This window comes from Rhinichthys klamathensis, unplaced genomic scaffold, assembly GCF_029890125.1.
Source record: "Rhinichthys klamathensis goyatoka isolate OS25496 unplaced genomic scaffold, OSU_Roscu_1.1 h1tg000032l_1, whole genome shotgun sequence".
NCBI classification, from domain to species: Eukaryota; Metazoa; Chordata; class Actinopteri; order Cypriniformes; family Leuciscidae; genus Rhinichthys; species Rhinichthys klamathensis.
The window spans coordinates 1,808,999-1,831,137 of record NW_026606581.1 but is presented as its reverse complement, the minus strand read 5'-3'; the positions used below and the strand labels follow the sequence as shown (position 1 = coordinate 1,831,137).

The window sequence follows — 22,139 nt, the reverse complement described above, 5'->3', positions numbered from 1 at the left end:
ATCCTTATATGTATTTCCAGGGACTGTGCAATAGATCCCACCTGTGTTCTCTGCATAGAATGCTTCCAGAAGAGTGTGCACAAAAGTCATCGCTACAAGGTACATGCACTCATTAGTATTATTATTTATATTTTTAACTTTTAATGTTTATGAAATATATATTTTTAAATGTAATTACAAATTACTTTTTTTTTTTTATTAATTAAAACATTTTACTTATATATTATATTATTTATTTGTTATTATAACTATTATTATTTACATTGCAACCGCAGATGCATGCCTCAGCAGGAGGAGGTTTTTGCGATTGTGGAGACTTGGAGGCTTGGAAGACGGGACCCTGTTGCTCTCAACACGACCCTGGCACTTCAGTTGCTATGGAAACGGTACAGTTCATTCTCCAGAAGCTTATCGATGTTAAGATTGTTGTCGATTTTTACCGTGAACAGTATTGTTGAACTAACTTCCTGCCTCGAGGTCAGAGGAGCTGTTCTGCCCCTGCGTTTGCTAACCCCCCAACCCTCCCTCCCTCTGTGGGAAAACAGAGTGTGTGGGAAAGTGACACACAGGAGGGCTGTGATGCAAAACCAGCTGGAAAAAAACAAACAGACTACAGGGGTAGAAGAATAATTAAAGTCTTCCGTGAGAGGGTTTGTTGTACAAGTAAATAAATAGAATTAAGTTAGAATTAAACTAATAGACTTGGTTTTTAAGGGTATAAACATTTATTTAAATCCCAGTATTCCATCAAAAGCTAGGATGTACTGATATGGGATGTAATCATGACTGATTTCTAGCTGTGTGTCTGTATTCTGGCCTGGAAAACAGATGGTCTGTTTAAGTGGTCAGATAATTCAATAGATCCGCCGTGATCAGATCAGGGTCTAGATCCACACTCACTCATGGCCACTCACCACATACTCACCTTTGTCGGAAAACAGCAGGTGCCTTTTTGTCTTTGACACCCTCAGGCGAGATCTAAACATGCACATAATGAACATGACAGATGGGCATTAAACCAAAACAACAAACATCATATCCTGCTCAACGGGTCTGCTATGTTTTGTGTCTTATCTTTTTGCTGCTTGCACAGTCAGTTTATGAGCAGTTTCGGTACCTGAGCTCTATTATTAGAGTGACTGGCTTTTAGGAGATGTTACAGGTTGTGATCCTCTGGTGGTGTTCAGAAAATTGAGGATTTTTAGAAGGTTACTGCAGCAGGCCTCTGGGGGGAGCTTGACTTCTTGCCAGATATCAGACAAATATACAAATGAGAATAAACAACAGCGACGTTATTTTTGTGATCTTGCCTCTGTGAGCATGCTGTCCCAGTATTTAGCAGAATGTCCAAGCTGTTCTTTTCCACACCGTGAAAGTGAACGGGGACTAGAGCTAATAATCAAGCTCCATAAACAAAAATAAAAGGCATCATCATCAAAGTAGTCCACATGACTCGTGCACTGTATTTCAAAATCTACTAAGGTCATGTGGGACAAAGGCCACAGTTTAAATCATTCAACTTCTCATCCACTCAAGCTCTGAAATTCTCATTTTCATCAAATTGACAGGCAAGGGTGTCAGACTCAGTACGTAGCTGAAAAAAGAAAATGAGTGGCTGCATATAACCAGAGCCGTTATCCAACTGAAAACACTGGATATCGCCAAAGACCTGAACATACCCACCAGCGAGGAAACTCATTTCTTATTTCGGCTACGTACTGGCACACTTGCCTGTCAATTTCTTCGAACCGGCCGCTTTGATGCGGCGTAAGAATGATGCAGTCTTGCCCTCTGACTTCAGGGAGAAACTGCTGTCTTTTCAGCGCTATGTGATCGGGTTAAGGAAAAAACATTCATAGGTAATGCGATCAAACACCTGTTTTTTGACATGCTAATGCTTTTAATGTACATAAAAAGGTGAGAAATCAGTCATTGTAAAATCTACTGGAAATGACTACAGCTTATTTTTATGGTAGGCCATAAAGTGTTTATTGTTTAATGTGACCAGTATTTACCATAGTTTCAATACAAAAATTAAAATGTGAAAAATATGCAATATTAAAATTAGGTCACACTTTAGATTAGGGTCCAATTTTCTCTATTAACTCTATGACTTTTGCCTCAATAAACTTCTAATTACTGCTTATTAATAGTTAGTAAGGTAGTTGTTAAGTTTAGGTATTAGGTAGGATTAAGGGATGTAGAATATGGTAATGCAGCTTTTATAAGTACTAATAAACAGCCAATATCCTGGTATGCTAATAGCAACTAGTTAATAGTGTGAATTGGTCCTTAAACTAAAGGGTTACGGAATTTTTTTTTTTACATAAAAGCATGTTCCTTATAAAAGACCGGATTTGGTCTTCAAAAAGCCTTTTTCCAAAAGGTACATCTTGGGGGAAAAAAAGATGGGTCGGGGTCGTCTTATATTTGTAACAATAGATTTTTGTAGGTGAGGACAGAACCAATTGTATACAAAAAGTTTAACCATTCTGTGAAATGAAAGTCGAAAGGACTCTCAGTGACAGTCGGCGTTATGTGTGTCACAGGATGAGTGTGTGATGGATCCAGGTCTTCAAGGAAGGGCTCAGACGCTGTTCCACTTGCTGCTGCGGTACACGGCAGACATGCTGGTTTGGGAAGAGAACAATGAACTATCAGAAGAGCTGAAGCCAAAGTGAGATATGCAGTTACGTGCTCCAACTTTAGCAAAAAAGGTTCAAGGTTAATGTTGTTTAATATTGTGTTTAGAGTGAAAGAAGACGCCTACTACTGTGTGCTCTACAACGATGAACATCACTCATATGACCACGTCATCTACACACTTCAGCGAGCAATCGCCTGTGACCAGAATCAGGCTCAAATCTACACTGCACTCATTGACAAGGAAGTGAGTTTTCTTAGCATCCGCTTTCCACATGGTCTTACATTGTCAATGTACAGACTTTTCAATAGTGCCGTTATTATGATGTCAGGGGCGGAAAGCAGTGAAGAGAGGTACCCTCAGATCCTGTCAAGACGCCAGGGATAATATCAAGGTAAACATTCTTGCACACTACATTTTTAAACGGTTGTTTGTAGATGTAATGGATATTTCAAATTTGTTAACCCGCATTTGTATTTCCTCTGCAGCGTAACTCAGAGCACATCGTCCAGAGACCTTTGCGGGTGGAGATTCTTCACACTGCTGTTATGGCTCATCAGACCTTCGCCCTCAGACTTGGCGCATGGTTCCAGAAGATCATTGGCTACTCAGGTAGACCATTTAGGACTCGTGAACTAAGGACTGGTTCTTATTCATAACTGTTCCGTTTTAAAACAATACAATACTTTTCACAACAGTTACATTTACTCGGCAATCATTTCCTGGCTGTAGTAAGCCCTTCTGAATCTATAGTGCAAACATCGATTCAGCCCTTCTGAGGGTGTGTTCACACTTGGCACACTTGCGATTGCTCTGATAGTGCGGTTGGTGCACAGCAAATGAACTCTAAACCGCGTCTCCTTGCAGCCGATCTTCGTTTGTGTGTGTATAATGGAGGAATTCCTAATATACTTTCAAATATAATTTATATCTGTGATGCAAAGCTGAATTTTCATCCGTTACCAGAGCCGTTACTCTTCAGTGTCATTAGTGTCTTCATTACTCTTCGGTCTTCAGTATCACATGATCTGTCAGAAATCATTTTCAGCATTTTCAGGATTTCTATTTTCAGGATTCATTAGTTCATTCATTAGGATTCAAAGTTTAAAAGAATTGTAGCATTTTTTTCTAACAGTATGAATCTTTACTATTATAAATAAGTGCTGTTCTTTTTTAACTTTTTATTCATCAAAGAATCCTGAAAAATTGTATCACAGGTTATAAGAAAATATTAAGCAGCACAACTGTTTCCAATGTTGATTATAACTGAGTATCAAATCGGCATATTAGAATGATTTCTGAAGGATCACATGACTGGAGTAATGATGCTGAAAATTCAGCTTTACATCACAGAAATAAATTCTTTATTAAAGTATATTAAAATAGAAAACCATTATTTTTTTTTATTTTAATATTTCACACAAAAAAAAATTCTGTATTTTTGATCAAATAAATGCAGGCTTGATGAGTATAAGAGGCTTCTTTCAAAAACATTACAAATAGTAATGTTTCCAAACTTTTGACCGGTGCTGTATAACAATAATCTGTATCTATTTATACATTTTAATATATTTTTTTCCTTAAAAGAAAAGTTGCCAGGGTTTTGAGACCAGCTTTTATGTTGCTTATTTTTATAAAAAATGGAGGTTTTGTCCTTGTCGTTGGTTCTGTAGTTGGCCTCAGGGAGGTGTTCTGCCAGGTGGCTTTGGAGCCGGCCGCAGACAACGATAAACTCTGCTTGATCAGTCGACTCATGCTGCATGATGCCAAACTTTATAAAGGTAAATATTGCAATCTCTACAACAGAGGTGTCGTGATATACATACATTGATGATAATCATGATATTTAAAACATGAAATATCGTTATGTTAATAAGGGTTGTTGGTATTGGTGATAACTAATATTTAAAATGAATAGTGCACATATGATGATATGACACGTAAATAATTTGGTCACTGTACAGACTGAAAGTTGCAATTATTTTGCTAGTCCTGAAATGACAAATTAGAGAGCAGCATTTTTCTCTATTTTTACCCAAAAGATGTGAGCATTATGGAACACTAATTTTCCACATGTAATTTATTTTTCTTTCATACTCCACACCGGAGGGCGCCCTTGCGCAGAAAGGCTACAAGTGAGACTCATAGGAGTAATAAAATGTATTTCCAGGATATCCCTAATATGGACAAAGACATCCTGTAGCTGAACAAAATGCAGATATAGAGACATTTTGACTGATTAAACATGAATTAATACACCATTGCGACAGTAAATGGTTTATCCGTCTTCTTCAAGCCATCTCGAGTATTTTCATAAAGATAATGTATGTTTATAATGCAGTGCCTTTTGAAATAGCCTTTATCTCTGTATAGAATACTATAAAATAATATAATTTTTTGCCTCATTCTGTGATAAGAAGCCACATCAGTTCACAGAAGGAAGTTATTTCAAACTGGTTTCCATTAAGTGTAATTGTTCCTTTTGAAAGCAATGGTGTGATTCTTCAAAAAAAGAAAAAAAGGATGAATTTGACCGATAGAATTATTATTATTATTATAATTTTTAAAAAAATATTTCTGTATTTTATTATAGAATAATTATCATTATTGTGAATTCTTTTGGCCATGATAATCATGTAGTGAAAAATCTGGTATCGTGACAGCCCTACAATTAAGTTATGCACGTTCAATAGCCTGAAAACATTTAAAATCTGGTTAGATCTTCTTAGTACTGTCTCTAAATCTTTTTTTTTTCTTTTTTCTTTTTTACTCTCCTCAGGAGCCCGCAAGGTCGTCCATGAGTTAATTTTCACTAGTTTACTGATGGACACCGAATACAAGAGGCAGTTTGCCATGAAATTCACAGAGGTATAATTTTGCAGCTGCATAACATTTCACATATTGTAGTTGTTGTTTTACACTTGCCACATGCTTGGTGTTAGCAAAAACAGCTGAGAGGAGGTTTAACGTGTGTACATCATGTTTCAGCACTACAAGCAGCTTCAGGAAGACTTCATCAGTGATGACCATCAGAGGAACATCTCCATCACAGCCTTGTCTGTGCAAATCTACACTGTTCCCACATTGGTATGATGAACGTCTATAGAGAAATAGAGATCCATTGTCTTCATTGCATTTATGAGTTTCCTACTCATAAATGCAATTAAAATGTAATTACAAGAAGTCTACATAATTAACACAGTAGTTACGTAGTAATTAGTTATTAGAACTTAGTAATTACAAGCCAGGAAACTCAATTTTGTATGTGTTAGCATACAGAATGTGAGAATGCAGTCTTATCAGAAGTCTTCTTGTTCAACTATTGCACACAAGTTGTATGGATTAATAGATTTTAGAATCTAAAACTTTTTTCACTGTAAAGAACCTTTTGTGCATTGACAAGGTTCCACGGATGTTAAAGGTTTGTCATGGAACTGTTGATACTAATAATGATCCTCTATTTTTAAGAGTGTGCTGTAAGTAAATGAAAGAACATTATTTTTTTAGGGAACTAACCAATAAAGTAAGAAATTTAACGTTTTCCTCTTCTTCTTTTTTTTCAGGCTAGGCAGTTGATAGAGGAGGGCAACGTCATCAAGGTCATTATAGACACTGTAATGGAGATGATGCGGGAACATCTGGACAACAACCACCGCTTCCACTTCCAGGGACACAACCCCGACAAGTTCTTCCGGGTTCAAGTTATCTTCCATGACCTCAGGTCTACACACAACGCTTGAATTATGGAAAATAAAAACAGTTGTTTTATTCTGATCATTTGGCTCAATTCAGATGTTGACGTTATCAGGTACATACTAATCAGTAAGCCCTCTGTGTGGACTGAGGCGATGAGGGGGAAGTTCCTCGAAGGTCTATGCGTCTTTCTCCGCTTCCTTTGCTGTATGCAGGTAATGCTTTCTCTCACCAAAAGGTTATTGGCCTGAAAGTGTGTTGTTGGATCTGTAGCTAAATTGAATCTCATTCTTTGATGGCAGGGGATGGAGGAGGTGAAGAGGCAGTTTGGTCAGCATGTTGAAGTGGAGCCGGAGTGGGAGGCGGGGTTTACCCTCCAGATGCAGCTACGCCACATTCTTGCCATGTTTCAGGACTGGTGTTCATCTGACGTGAGTCACGGCTTATCAGAGATCTTTGCTTTTCTGTGGTGCTTTTTAGAAAAAGATACATACAAGTAATTGATGATGATAGGGAATATTACTAAAATAACATGATTGTATAGTATGAATATATTTAATAAATACACTACTAATTAACTTTGGGGGTCAATAATATTTTTAAGGATTTCGAAAGAAGAAACTAATCATTTTTAGTATTCTTTGATAAATAAAAAACTATTTATTTGAAAAGGTTTTTGTTGTTGTTGTAAATTTAAGAACTAGTGACCTGTTACAGATATAATAACCATCCATTTCAAGATAACATACTGTATATTTAAATATAGTATACCTAACCATCTGGACAGTTTCATATTGAATAAAAATGTCATATGTAAAAAAAAAAAAAAGAAAGCCAATCACAACCAATTGCCCACCAAAATCAGACAAGGTTTCTTTCTAGATTTTGACATTGAATGCAAACTGGTAATTGACATCATGAAAATCCAAACTGTTAATCACTTCAGAGTTCCGACTCTACGGCCAACAAAGGAAGTGCGGATGGTCTTTTTTTTTTTTTTTCTCAGTCAGCACATTCACTCATAATTTACAAATATTTTCGAATTTTTCACTTTGTGCCACCAGCTGCAAAGTACAATGTGAGTGCAATCGTCAAGTCAAACTATTTCTACTTTTCTCAGTTACAAAAAACAATGGTAAAACAGATTGTGCTTTATTACCATCAATTATGTTTTATAAACATACTCATGGAAAAAAAATATGTTCTCAAAATCATGTAAAAAATCAACTTCAGGTCACCGATTGACTCCCTGTAATGCTGAGACCAAGTGCTTGAATTCTCCAGTTTACTTTTCAAGCCTTACTTTTGCTTGCTTGACTGATTATCTTACAAATTGTTTATCCACTAGTTAATGAATGACCTGAAAATGTGACACTATGTGGACGTGTGTGTGTGTGTGTGTGGCCCTGGTAAACCTTACGTTGTTGTGACAAAATGTCCCCACAAGGTCAAAGATTTATAGTATTGCAGTCCTTGTGGGGACATTTTGTCACAACAACGTAAGGACTTTTTTGCTCCCCATAAGGAAAACGGCTTATAAATCATACTAAATTATGTTTTTTTTTTAAATAATACAGAAAGATTTTGTGAGGGTTGTGTTTAGAGAATCAAGTACAGTATACAAATTATTATGTCTATGGAAAGTCCCCATAAAACATGGGCGTGTGTGTTCTTCACCCACAGGAGCGGGTTCTGCTGTTGGCCTTTCAGGAGTGTCACAGAGCTCTAATGTCCTGCACCAACCAGCCCTTCCGCAGCGAGCCGACGGACAGCTACATGTGCAAGCAGATCCTCCACTCACGGCCATACAAAGTCTCCCAGGAGCCCGTGTCCATCCACCTGCCCATCTCCAGACTGCTGGCTGGTTAGCAGAATTGTTGCATTTCTGCATCAGAAGTCAGAATTTGCGGGGTTTCTCGCTGGTTTCAAAAGAACACCATTTATTTAATATAGAAATATTTAGAAATCTTTTTGTTAAATTATTTTATTTATTTTGTCTTATTTATTTTTAAGGCTTTACTGTCACTTTTGATCAAGTTATCTTACTTGCTAAATAAAATGATCAGTTTCTTTTAAACAACAACAAAAATGTAGAGACCCCAACTTTTTAATGGTAGTGTATTTCCATATATTATTTGAACTAATTTTGTTATTTTAAACTTTTGTGTTACTTCAGTAATCTCTGGCTGTTATTTAACCTCAGTCTGTATCTGCTCCCAGGTCTATATGTGCTGTTGTGCCAGACTGGAGCAATCCAGTACCTCCCTGACTTTGTGGATCCTGTGAGTATAGCATTCATGAATAAAATGAACCTGTAATGTGTGTATTTCTAGCACTGTGGTTTATGTGTGTGTGTTTCAGGTGCAGCTGAACTTCACTGAGCTGGCGGATCAGCCCCTGCGCTGTGTTGTGTTGGCGGCTCAGGTCGGTGCCGATATGTGGCGCAGAAACGGCCTGTCACTCGTCAGCCAGGTGAGAGCGACACTAATTCCACAATTTTTTTTAAAGCTTGGTCACACATCAGATGTCACTAAAAACATAAAAGTAGACAATATTTGTAAGTACAATAGTTAAATTCTCTGAAAACCCTGAATAACATGTTATTCTGAACATAAAAAAAGTCTCCAAATAAAAACTGTTGAATCAACAACTAATATTTCAAACAAATCCATAGTTTCATTTTAACATCTTGTAAATTTGGCGGTGGTGTGAAATGGCTCTTAATGATTTTTGATGCAGTCGATATTGTATTTAATTTGTAAGAAAATATACATGAACATATGTATTGTATATTTGAGAAGTGAAAAGGACAAAAAACACACACTAGGTAACATAATTCAAATGCACAAATTTAAAGGGGTCATATGATGCTAATTAATGTTTTCCTTTTCCTTTAGTGTGTAATGTATCTGTTTGTGCATGTATACGATCTGCAAAGTTATAAAGCTCATAGACTCCTACAAAGAGATTTATTCTATCTAACAGAGAACAATGATCCAGATCCACTGTGAAACATTCTGCTCAAGTCATGCTTGCAAAGTTGGTTTCGATCAACCGGCTTGATCATCTGCATTTTCAGAATCTGACTCGGGCCCGAACTGATACTTTAAAACCGATGACATTATTGACTGTGTGTTTACAGTTGCTTAAAGCTGAAGCTCGCGATTATGGTAAGGGGGCGTTACATTTCCGACACATGCTTGAGGTGTTTGGCCAATCACAACGCACAAGGTCAGCTGGCCAGTCAGAGCGCACTGAGGATTTTCGGAAGAAGGGGCTTTGTAGAAATAGAGGAGCTGCAATAATGTACAGTATGTCAAAAATAATAATTTTTTAAACATTAAAGCATCTTAACCTATCCTATTACTCCCAATAATCTAAAATAATTAACTTTTAAAATAGCTTCATATAACCCCTTTAAATACACAGGTTGTGTTGTGTCATTAATGTATTCTAACTTTGGCTGATGTTTGTTGGCTCTGTTGTTAGGTGTATTACTATCAGGATGTTAAGTGCAGGGATGAAATGTTTGATAAGGATGTTATGATGCTGCAGGTATGTGCACAAAATCATAAATGTGTAAATAAAATGTATATTATAAAAATAATAATAATAAAAAATATAATATAATTATAAAATGAATAAAAATATATTCATATTAATGCCATTTTCTGACCCCACCACAGATTGCTGCTTCCAAAATGGACCCCAATCATTTCCTCATGCTTGTTCTTTTGAGATTTGAACTTTTCGATATTTTTAATGGCAACTGCTCCAGTAAAGATCAGGTGAGTAAGTTGAAATCAAAAATTAAATCCCCCAACCCCCCCCCCCCCCCTCATTAATAATTGTTGATTTTGATTGGTTTCTGTGCCTTTTCATCACACAGGAAGTACTGAAACAGTGGAATAGGTTAACAGAGCAGATGCTCTACCTGATAATCGTCATTGTTGGTAAGATCTCACAACTTGTCCTTTTATTCCCACCATAGTTAGTTATGGAAATGTTTACAATTTGCTGCCTCTAGTTGATGTGTTATCAGTTGTTTTATGGAAATGGTTTGAATGGAGACACTGCCTTTATTGTTTTACCTCATATATATTTTACATGCAAAATATGCAGGTGAGCGGTACGTACCTGGAATAAGTCATGTGACTAAGGAGGACGTGACTATGAGGGAGGTTATCCATCTGCTCTGTATTGAACCCATGGCTCATAGCAGCCTGGTCAAAAGCCTGCCTGATAATGTAAGACATTTAGTGCATTTATTTCATGTTATTATTTTAATTTTATGTATTCATTTATTGGTAACATTTTACAAAAAGGTCCCATTAGTTAACAATTGTTAATGCATTAACTAACTTAAACAATTGTTACAGTTTTTATTAGACTAATTTTAGTTTAAATGTTAGTTAAAGGGATAGTTCACCCCAAAATGAAAATTCTGTCAGTAATTACTCACCTTGATATTGTTCCAACCCCGTAAGACTTTCGTTCATCTTCGGAACACAAATTAAGATATTTTTGATTAAATCTGAGAGCTGTCTCACTCCTCCATAGGCTTCTACGGGATTGAACTTGCCGGCCCAGAAAAGTTAAAGACATCGTTAAAATAGTCCAAGTGACTACAGTGGCACAATCTTAAGTTTATCAAGCGACGAGAATACTTTTTGCGCGCAAAAAAAACAAACAAAAATAACGACTTTATTCAACTATTCATTTCCTTCTCTGTGGGCCTCGAGTGAGTTCATGTAGTTTAATTGCGCAACGCTTCTGGGTTGCACGTCACACGTAGGCTCACTATTGGCCGACGCTGGTCATGTGTGTGATGCGTGTGACGTACAACCTAGAAGCGCTGCGCTGTTACACTACATGAACTCACTCGAGGCCCACAGAGAAGGAAATGAATAGGTGAATAAAGTCGTTTTTTTTGTTTGTTTTTTTGCTCACAAAAAGTATTCTCGTCGCTTGATAAACTTAAAGGTCCCGTTCTTCATGTTTTTTTAAAGCTTTGATTGTGTTTACAGTGTACAATATAACATGTGTTCATGTTTCGCGTGTAAAAAAAAACACCGTATTTTTCACACAATTTACTTATCTGTATACCGCTGTTTTCACTGTCCAAAAAAACGGCCTGATGACTTCCTTGTTATGAAGTCCCTCCTTCAGAAACACGTAACGAGTTCTGATTGTGCCAGCGGTTCCTGTGTTGTGATTCGACAGCAGCTTATCGCACGTTGCCCGGAAAGGTCACGCCTCTTACCATGCGCAGCTGAAGTGCTTCTCCGTGGGAGCGCAACAAGACCACGCCCCCTTTTTTGTGTATTCCTGTGGGCGGAGATTAGTCAAAAAACTGTTCTAGTTACGTCATTAAAAAAGGAAGTAGAGGGATGTAGTCCAAACCGGCCGTTCGCTGTAGGCTTTGAAAGGGGACTTCTGTTAAACAAAATATCTCGCTAGGCATTGAACTTTGAGCTTTATAATTTTACAGGTATTATTTATGCTCTAACAGCAACATTACACACTAATTAAAGTTTGAAAAATTGAATCGCGAAGAACGGGACCTTTAAGATTGAGCCACTGTAGTCACTTGTATTGTAGTATTGGTTTAATATTTGAGATGCTGTGCAATGAAATTGGTCCGCTGGTTTGTCCAGTTTTCCAATCACATCCAAAAATGTGTTTCCATCGTAGTTTATGCACGTGTGTTCTTATCGGATAAAACATTTACAGGGTTCAAAATGTTTGTTTTAACTGTTGTGCTTTTCAAGGTTTGAAATATGCTTGAATTTTGAATATCATCCTTGAAAATGCTTGTTTTTTTTTTCTTAGAACGAAATAAAGAAAAAAAATTACTTTTGAAAATAGAGTCGTGGATCAATTGCGCATCATTGCATTGATATCACATGAGCATTTGCGTCAGATGTAGTGTTGGGCGATGTGCTCCTCTATAGTCAAATCGTCCTATCAGCCTGTGAGATCGCGATACACAATATTATCGTCCGCTGTTTTTATTATTTATATTAACTAAAACAGTTAACTTAACTAAGTTAATGAATAAACCTTATTGTAAACTGTTACCTATTTAGTTAAGATATGTATTCAATTATTCAGCATTACAGTAAAATTATGGTAGCCAGTTCTGACTGAGATTTACGTACATTAACTTACTAAATTACATTGTCTGAATGTGTGTGACTAAACTATAAACATTTCTAAAATTATATCTGTTCTAACTAAATGAATCATTTTTTAATGCATCACAGGAAAGCCACGAAACAGTGCTTGAAACGGTTATCTCCAAGGTTGCCACTTTCAAGTGAGTACATTTCACCAAATGTTTAGTTGGTTATTACACTGTTATTATACCAGTTGTTACACTGACAGCGCCAAGAAAGGCAAAGTATATTCCAAACAGCACTCTCTAACATTTAACTCTTTGTTAAATGCTGTTTAGAAAACCAGGAGTGTCAGGCCATGGCTTGTATGAGCTGAAGAAGGAATTTCTGAAAGAGTTCAACCCCTTCTTCTATCATTATTCCAGACCACAGCACAGTAAGGTATATGATGCACCTGTTATCTCATCGTCTCATTCAGTAAAACATATTAGTCTTGAAACAGCTGGATGTTTATTTGTTCATGTTAGGCAGAAGAGGCTCAGAAGAAGAGAAGGAATCGAGAGGGCAGTAATAAAGGTGTGTAGATCTGTTTTTTGTACTGTAGTGCAGAATAAAAAATGAAATGGATTTTTTAAAAATAAGTGCTAAACAAAAATGCTACATTTGTTTACATACAAATAAGATTAAAAAAAAAAGTATTCTCAATTATATGAGCAGATCTTTTGAGTCATTTTTTTTAGTGTAATTGTGAATTTTTGCACCTGAATGCTGCATTGACCAATCAGAAGCCAGGACCCGGAACTGTCCATTTATGATTTTTTTTCAACGGAAAATTTCACCTGACGTTCCTCTATTTCAGCCCTCTGCCCCCCAGTGCCCCCTCACTTTTGTCCAGCATTCTCAAAAATAGTGCATCTCCTCTGCTGTGACGTCTTCATCCATGTTCTGAGGAGGATTCTCCAGAAAGCAGTGGAGGACCGTTCCAACCGGTGGACTGAACCCATGATCCAGAGGGTACGACTCTTGCGGCTTTTGTTTTTCTAAGAACATTGTGCGATTACCTGGAATATCATTGGCTGTTGCTGTTTTGATATGGGGGTTTTTAACATGCATGTATGACTTTAGGCACTGCACCTTGTAGGCCAGGCTCTACTGGAGGAAAAAACGCAGTTGGAAAGCAGCGGTGCTGAAGAAGTGACCTTTGACTTTAGTCTAAAAGCACAAAGTAAGATGTTACCCTTCATCTTGGCCTAGCACAAAATATACTCACGGCGAAGTTATTTCTCGTCCTTCGCGTAGGGATGTAAAGTAGAAATACCTTTTCAATGGTATACTGTTAGTGAACATCCTGACGCTGCTGAGAGCGGCGTTAAGATGAATATGTAAATATGTGCTGTGCGCTTTCCTTTAAACGCACAACAAAATGGCAGTGGTGAGAAAACAGCAGTTAAGAAAGCATCTGATCATAGTGATGTGGATATGTTGGCACAAGCTCTGTAATTCGGCACTCCCATCAAGTAACGTCATGTTTATTTATATACCACTTCATACAAAAATATTGCTTTAGTACTTTTACAGTATTAAACATGAAAAAGCAGTGTCAGTGTCACTTTTACCATGACCGACTCAGAGCACACATACTTATTAAGTCATCGCCACAGACCAATATATATGTACTCTCTTTTACTCTTGTATATGCTCTATAATTTAGGGCTGCAATATTTAGTTTTTTTGCTAATTATATTGCGATATGAAAACAAAGCATACAGAAATTGTATCAAGTATTTAATTAAAAAAGAAATTTCCTGTACAGCCGTGAAAATACAATACTAAGGGTACGTTTACACGACAGCGATGTACTAAAAACGTTTTTCACGTACAGATGCCAGTAGTTGACGATGTCACTATGTAAAAAAGCACTACGTGCCTATAGACTGAACACGTAATACGCATGCGCATGATGTCACCATTTTCACAAATACACGTTTTTGTAGTTTACCTTGAAACTATAACAGTATCGTTTTCAAAAACTTGCACTTGTAAACCAGTTTTCAAAAGCTTTCGTTTTCAGGCCCCCAAAACGCCATTGTCGTGTAAATGAACGACCAAAACGCATAAGGTTTTACGTTTTTAGTTTCTGCACATGCAATGCATACATTTATTTAATTTCATTTTATTTGATTTTATTTCAGTATATTAATCGTTAGCCTTACAATTAATGCCTTGCTGGTAATTATTTAATAATAATAATAATATTAATAATAATAATATGCTGCTGCATATTTGCTGATCGATACAGATGTGTTTGTATTTTCAGAAACTGGTTCTGAACATGGCAAATCTTTGTTCCACTTCCTGAACAAAATGAAGTCTTTACCTTCTCTGGAAGCTCAGAATGACATGATCACATGGAACCTGCAGGTTTGAAGATGGTTATTTAATGTGTATTTGATTGTTTGATTCATCGATTCGAAATTAAACACCTGAATGTCTCTACTGCAAGATGTTTGAGGTGGTGAAGTGTCTTCGGGAGAAATCCGGTCCCGTAGCTTCATTTTCCGTGGATCACAGCAAGTCAGAAGAGGTATTGCGATTCACACAGATTCAAATAAGGCTCTCAGTGGAAATGCTTGGGTGTCTTTGAGGGGTTTGAAGTGTGTGTTCTCTGCTCAGAGCGTTCAGGATAAGGAGAAAGTGGAGCGGAAGAGAAAGGCTGAAGCTGCTAAAGCACACAGGCAGAAGATCATGGCTCAGATGTCGGCCATGCAGAAGAACTTCATAGAGTCCCACAAGATGCTTTATGACAACGTGCCTGAGAGCTCGAGTCAGAGCGACACCGCCACGTCTGTGGAGAGGTCAACGCTTCCGCTCTTTCGTTCGTTTCTATCACTTTCTCTTATACCTTGTTTTTCTTTTTCGCTTTTTTACTTTCTTTTTGTTTTTATTCATTATTGCACCGTTCACTTTTGTTTATTATTTTGAGAAGAGTTTATATTAAGGTTCCATTTATTAACATTAGTTAACTACATTGTTTTATTGTAACTAATAATTTATTAGTAAATGGAAAAAAATCAAATGATTAAAATCAAATGTTGGACCTGAGCTTGCATGACCTATATTAATACCTAACTTATATTAATGAAGTGTAATAAATACTGTAACAAATGTATTCCTCATTATTAATGTTAGTTATCCATTGTAAAAAATAATGGCAACACTTTACACTAAGGTCCCATTACTTTACATTAGTTAATGTTAGTTCACTAATGGGACCTTATTGTAAATATTTAACATTTATTAAACTTATTTTTAAGTTCTATTATCATAAAAAAAATGTATACATTTCTACTCTCTCTTTTATGTTTCTATTTTCGTGTCTTTCATTTTTTTATTTTGCTTTTTAGTTTTTTTTACTTTCTTGCAGTCTTTTTCATTTGTGTGGTATTTAATCATCCTTTAATTTACTTTCCCCTTGTTCGTTCTTTCTTTCTTTACTGCTTTTCTACCAATTACTTTTCTCCCCTTTACTCATTCTATTTTGACTCTTTAGTTTGTTTCACTTTCTCTTCTACTTTTTCTCTTTTACTTTTTTTACTGTTTCACTTTCTTTTGTCCTTTTTTATTGCACTCATTGCACTTACATTGGTTTTTTATCATACTTCATGATCATTTCACTCTTCATCTCTTCTTCAACTCACTTTTATCTTTTAGCATTCTTGTTCTTTCTTTTACTTATTTTTTCCATTGTTCTTCCCTGTCATTCTTTAAATCTTTCAGGATTTACTGTTTTACTTATTTAATTCTTTCTCTTTCTTTTTTGCTCTTTAGTGTCTTTTGCTTTCTCTTAGACTTTTAAAATTTATTTTGGTCTTTCACTTTCCTTTTCCCTTTTATTCATTTTTGCACCATTCACTTTTATTATTATTTTTATATTATCATATTTTCATACATTTTTACTCTTTTCTTGCTTTTTTATCCATCATTTTTCCTTTCGCTCTTTGGTTCGTTTCACATTTCTCGCTTTTGAACTTTTTACCCTTTAATTTTATGCATTTTCATTTTTTCCCATATTATCATTTCATTCAGTATTTTCTTTCATTCTTTTGCTCTTTTGTCCCCTAAAGCCTGCCTATCACTATAGCCTATGCCTATCGTCATTTGATATTATTTCTGCGAGTCTTCAAATGTCTAAATGAACTCCACGGCGTGTGTGCAGCTGTGGGATGGATGTGGATGAGAGCAGAGTGGCTGTGGGTCCTCAGCAGGGCTTTTGTTCCTCAGACTGGGAGGCTTTGACCTGTATCCTGTGTCAGGAGGAGCAGGAGGTTCAGGCTCAGGCAGCAGCCATGGTCCTCACGGCATGTGTGCAGAGATCTACAGTTCTCACCCAGAACCGTGCAAAGACGCTCACCACCAAAGGTACCTCTCAAGTACCTTTATTGCTATGAAGCTGCTATGATGATTTAATGACACAATGATAAGCATTATGAAAGGAATTATGCAAACATTGCTAATGTACTGTGATGCTGAATCAGACTGACTTCTCTTCTTTCTTTCTTTTGTCCAACAGAAGGCTGCTACCCCCTGTTTATGCCCGCTGATCTGGCTGTGGGCACACACACTGGCAGCTGTGGACATGTGATGCATGCCACCTGCTGGCAAAAGTGAGTCAGTGCTTAAATAGTTACTTAAAGGTGCTGTATGTAACTTTTTCACTCTACTAAAGCATAAAAATACCATAATATGTTTACAGATATTTAGGAAACATGCTGAACATGCACATACTTGTTTGCACATACTTCTGAAAAACACTTCTACAGCCAGTTATTTTACTTTGAAATGTGCATTCCGTGTTGGAATGTCTGTTTTTGTTTTGGTCTGTGTGATCTCGCCCACTGCCAGTTCACCCAATAGTATTTCGACACCCCGGGATGCCAGTTGTCAGGAAACACAGCGTATTGCAGCCAGCCAGCAAACAAACTGGGTCAGAGATTCCAGATTCCACCCAACCTAAAAAGCCGCAATATCCATCTAAAAATATCTATAAACGAGAGCATATTAAAACACGGATAAATCAACTCTTCAACTTACGTGTAAGTCTCCTCGGCTTTCATTGTCAATTGCGCTCATTCCTGTTGCGTGTCCTCAAACTGTAACCCGCGTGAGCGTCGAGTCTGAGGGGGCGGGGAAAACGATGATCTCTGATATTTTGAATTTGGACTCCATTTTCTATTTACTATTGTCATTCTTACAGACTGCATCTTTAAAGTTGCCTGGTTGACACCAGTTCCTTCTCAGTTGTAACTGAGAGTGGGTCTGGGGAAGGTTCATTCACAGCCCATTTCCAAAGGGGCGTCACCAAAGGACGTCGCTCAAATGCCTCTGGGCGCAATTGGATAGACCTAAAACCAATCAGAGCTATCGTCATCGTGTAAAGCCCGCCTCAACGTTTGTGATTGGTGCCTTGATTTGGAAAAATTGGAAATGGGCTTGAATGGGCTCTTGGCCAGACTGACTTGCAGAGCAAATTTCAGATTTGCCGGAAGTTCGTCTGGGTTTTCCCAGGCTGTCTTTAAAGTGTAACTTCGCCGATTCACTGATCAAAATGCCTTAAATTTGACTTTTAAAAGGCCTTCAGATACCATGTAAAGGTGATTAACATTTTTTGAATAAACTTAATGCCTAACAATAACCATATCCATATTTCATTCAATTGCAAAACTCATGTATATAAAAGTCTCTCTATATTTTAATGTTTTTAATCAAGTAATGATTCATAAAAAGGAAAACTAAAACTTGCTCACTCTCTCTAAAATTAGATTTTAGTTGTCAGTATATACCTTAACATTACTACAGTAATGATAGACACAGGTACAGTAGGTCTTTGTTATTGTCCAGATTGGCAGTAAGAAACCCACCTTTATTGTCTTAATAGATACACTTGCATTCAGCTCACCTACATACATGAGAACGCAAATTATTTCTACGTTTTATGGCTGTCAATTGATTAAAACAATGAATAATTTTCTCTGCTTTAACATGAATTATCTTGAACTTGCTGAAATTTCCCTATAAATATATAGTTCCCATAAACATTTAAATTACATAGAGCAAAATGATTGACAACGGGGAAAAAAGACGATAGTGAATAAAATATTTAATTAAAGTAAATAAATGTTCGGACTGATCTTATTCATCAGGACTTTCACACTTCAGCGTCGCGGTCACTAGTTTAGATGAGCGCTAACACCCTTTGGTGAAATAATCACGTATGTTTAACATCCGCTGCTTTCTCAGATCGACTTGGGTTGGATTAAAACTTCATGTTCCGTTGAGTTTGGAAAATTCTTTAAACTTTAATCATCAGAATATCTCTTCTCTTGTCTCTGAAAATGTCCAGATTTTTAAATCTTTCTGCAGACAATCATTTTAGGTGGCGTTTAGTCAACTAGGTGACTACAGCACATTGAAAATATACATAACCAGATAAATGAGTTGTACTATTTCAAAACGGATACTAAAAAAAATATAGTACACCACATGGCTTTTGGTCTGTTTGCAGGTACTTTGAGGCTGTGCAGAACACCACTCGGAATCGTCTGCATGCAGAGCTGATCATAGACCTGGAGAACGGCGAGTACATGTGTCCGCTCTGCAAGTCCCTGTGTAACACGGTCATCCCGCTGATCCCTGTGGAGCCCAGCAGGATTAACTAGTACAGCACCTTTAATAACCTTATTATATTCAATATTTGGTGTTGATGAGTTGAGTTGAAATGTTCACTCTCTCTGTTTTCTCTCTGTCAGTGAGAATGCTGAGTTAGTTGGTCAGCATCTCACTCTTGAGCGCTGGGTTCAGATTATTTCTTCTCGGATCAGAGGGCTGAGAGCCACATGGGAAGCGGGTGAGAGTCAAAACTGATGTCTTTTCAATTTCTTTCAATGTCATTAACACTTTCTTTTTAATTTGGATGGATTTGTGTGTTGGTGTATTTACAGACAATAACAGTGAGGCAGCGGCGGAGGAAGCAACAGCACTTTTTGACGAGTGTCAAGCTGATTTCAGATCCATTCTCAGTTTTGGAGTTCAAGAGCCGTGAGTCTCTAAACAGACTGATCTTTACTCAAGTCAATATGGCATAAACAATTACCGTATTTACTTAATATATGCTTCTGGTCCTTTATTTATTTATTTGACTTAATGAGAAATACATGATTTTGTTGGTTTATAATATATAATATGTTGGTCATATACAGTCCTTGTCAGAATAATTGGCATGGTTCTCAAATATATATATATATATATATGTGTGTACATGCATATACATACATTTAAAAATAATATAAATTATTGATTTCTGAAGAATCATGTGACACTGAGGACTGAGTAATGGCTGGTGAAAATTAAGCCTTGCATCACAAATAAATGATATTTTAAAGTATATTCAAATAGAAAACCATAATTTTTTTTAATTATATTTCACAATATTACTGTTTTTTTTTTAATAAATAAATATTTATTCATATTGACATATGACAAATTCATGTTGTCACTAGATATAATCATCTAAAATCCCCATTTGTGATTAGGCCGAAGTTCTCTCGCAGTATCACAGAGATGTTGGGGGTGTGTGCGACGACAGTGCACAGGGTGGGTCTGCAGACGGCTCCCAATGACCTGTGCCCGTACGTGCCTGTCATGTCCTGGAACACTTGTGCCTACACCATCCAGGCCATCGGTAATGCTCTCCTCCTTTAACTTGATCACTGGGGCCTTTGTTAGGCATTGTTGTTTGTAAAGCTGCGTAAAAACAGTGGCAACATTCTCACAGTTAGTGTTTTGTATCAACAACCATATTTAAGTTTCACTCTCAAATGACCAGTGTTAATGACACTTCCAACTGTATTCTGCTGCTTTGTGAATGTAGCCATGGTGTATTGTAACATACAAGTAAATTTGACCCAACTCCATAGACTTCATAGATAACTGAGATGCATCCTTTCATTTTGACTTGTGTGTCTAATCTGATTTCTTTCTGTCTCTTTAGAGAACATGTTACAGGAAGAGGGAAAGGCTCTTTTTGGATCCCTCCAGAACAGACAGGTCTGGTTTGGCTGTACTGATATCGATCATAGTATGCACCATTTAATGTGGAATTGATTTTTAAAACAACGTTTTTCTTCAGCTCTCTGGACTCAAAGCGCTGGTGCAGTTTTCAGCAGCTCAGAGGCTGAGAAGCAGTCAAGCTGTCATACAGAAGCACTTTGCTGATATGTTAGCAGGTATGTTACGTTTATGAGAGGATGGATATGTTTGTTGGTTTTGTTCATACAATGTTCATACAATAATTCTCTTTGCCTCTTTCTAGTCCTGGTACCTGTTCCAAATGTAGAAAACACACCATCAATATTAGAAGTGGATTTCTTTCATCTACTGGTGGGTGTTTTTTGTTGTTGTTGTTTTTTTTTTTAACTGGACCTTATAAATATGTAATCCATATCCATCTGCTAAATAAATAAAATGCTAAATGACTGAAAGGCTTTTTTTATGTTTATATATTGTTTATTTTAAAAAGTGTAGATAAAACCATCTGCTAAATATATAAAATGCTAAAGGAAAGGATACATTTTTGCCGATAGATAGATAGATAGATAGATAGATAGATAGATAGATAGATAGATAGATAGATAGATAGATAGATAGATAGATAGATAGATAGATAGATAGACAGATAGATAGATAGATAGATAGATAGATAGATAGATAGATAGATAGATAGATAGATAGATAGATAGATAGATAGATAGATGGATAGACAGATAGATAGATAGCAAACTTGTATTTAATTGTACATTATTTATTGATTTATATGATTGTGTATTTATATTAATTTTTACAAAAGTGCAGATCCATCCATCATTCAGATCTAAATAAATAAAATGCTAAATGACTGAAAGGCTACATTTTTGCCTGGAAGATGATAAACAAGCACAAAAAGAAGTCCTATAGACTTGCATTGACCCAAACCATATCTAAAACCTAGGGAATGTCTCTTTTGCTCTGAGCCAGAAAATAACCAGCCAAAATACCCTAGTATCCACATACCAACATGCTAAAAACCACACAGAACAACTTGGCAACCACATGTCAACGCCCTGGCATTATGGAGGCGACTTCTGCACGGGCATGTCCCATTGACAATTTTAGAAAAATGCTCTTTTATGCACTTAGACTTGAAGCAATAATTCAGAGCAGCTAGTTACGTTAGTTGTAAGTGGTTGAACATTACTATTGAGTATTGAGTTGTTGGACTGTATGTTGTGATGTTCTCCTCAGGTGGGGCTGGTTCTGTCCATCCCGGCGTTGTACCAGGAAGAGGCTGTAGACCTGCAGCCTTCGGCAGTCAGCACAGCGTTCAATCACCTCTACCTGCTGCACCTGGTCACTATGGCACACATGCTGCAGATCCTGCTGGCCTCACACGGTAAACACACGCACTGCTGGATGCCAATTGACACAAAAGTATGACATTTTTGCAAAATCTTTTGCTCAGCAATATTGTGTGTATGCGTGTAGATTGCGCTGTGATAGGAATGGCGGAGGAGGGCGACGAGGCCCAGGCTGCGGCAGAACTCTTCTCTGTTGTGTTTCAACACACAGACGGGTGAGTTTATACACGTCAT

The 22,139-nt window shown here is 36.9% G+C and overlaps 1 protein-coding gene across 2 annotated transcripts in view; it reads left to right on the top strand.

Annotated features, from left to right (window-relative positions):
- The window catches only part of ubr1 (ubiquitin protein ligase E3 component n-recognin 1), a 33,204-nt gene that overhangs the window by 3,789 nt on the left and 7,276 nt on the right, over positions 1–22,139 (top strand). For both annotated transcript variants that reach the window (XR_008806660.1, XM_056245537.1), the window contains exons 3-40: positions 21–99; positions 276–386; positions 2,550–2,677; positions 2,752–2,890; positions 2,976–3,038; positions 3,133–3,256; positions 4,318–4,425; positions 5,424–5,512; positions 5,633–5,731; positions 6,208–6,365; positions 6,453–6,552; positions 6,640–6,768; positions 8,021–8,201; positions 8,558–8,619; positions 8,699–8,809; positions 9,827–9,892; positions 10,024–10,125; positions 10,227–10,290; positions 10,460–10,584; positions 12,604–12,656; positions 12,795–12,897; positions 12,984–13,032; positions 13,316–13,470; positions 13,582–13,681; positions 14,774–14,877; positions 14,960–15,040; positions 15,130–15,311; positions 16,673–16,875; positions 17,027–17,120; positions 19,019–19,171; positions 19,263–19,360; positions 19,455–19,551; positions 20,046–20,194; positions 20,504–20,559; positions 20,642–20,738; positions 20,825–20,892; positions 21,793–21,940; positions 22,033–22,120. Coding sequence is in view for 1 of the 2 variants with exons in the window: in XM_056245537.1 (XP_056101512.1) it covers positions 21–99; positions 276–386; positions 2,550–2,677; positions 2,752–2,890; positions 2,976–3,038; positions 3,133–3,256; positions 4,318–4,425; positions 5,424–5,512; positions 5,633–5,731; positions 6,208–6,365; positions 6,453–6,552; positions 6,640–6,768; positions 8,021–8,201; positions 8,558–8,619; positions 8,699–8,809; positions 9,827–9,892; positions 10,024–10,125; positions 10,227–10,290; positions 10,460–10,584; positions 12,604–12,656; positions 12,795–12,897; positions 12,984–13,032; positions 13,316–13,470; positions 13,582–13,681; positions 14,774–14,877; positions 14,960–15,040; positions 15,130–15,311; positions 16,673–16,875; positions 17,027–17,120; positions 19,019–19,171; positions 19,263–19,360; positions 19,455–19,551; positions 20,046–20,194; positions 20,504–20,559; positions 20,642–20,738; positions 20,825–20,892; positions 21,793–21,940; positions 22,033–22,120 (4,116 nt within the window). In the remaining variant the exon portion in view is untranslated. The remainder of the gene's footprint in view (positions 1–20; positions 100–275; positions 387–2,549; positions 2,678–2,751; positions 2,891–2,975; positions 3,039–3,132; positions 3,257–4,317; positions 4,426–5,423; positions 5,513–5,632; positions 5,732–6,207; positions 6,366–6,452; positions 6,553–6,639; positions 6,769–8,020; positions 8,202–8,557; positions 8,620–8,698; positions 8,810–9,826; positions 9,893–10,023; positions 10,126–10,226; positions 10,291–10,459; positions 10,585–12,603; positions 12,657–12,794; positions 12,898–12,983; positions 13,033–13,315; positions 13,471–13,581; positions 13,682–14,773; positions 14,878–14,959; positions 15,041–15,129; positions 15,312–16,672; positions 16,876–17,026; positions 17,121–19,018; positions 19,172–19,262; positions 19,361–19,454; positions 19,552–20,045; positions 20,195–20,503; positions 20,560–20,641; positions 20,739–20,824; positions 20,893–21,792; positions 21,941–22,032; positions 22,121–22,139) is intronic.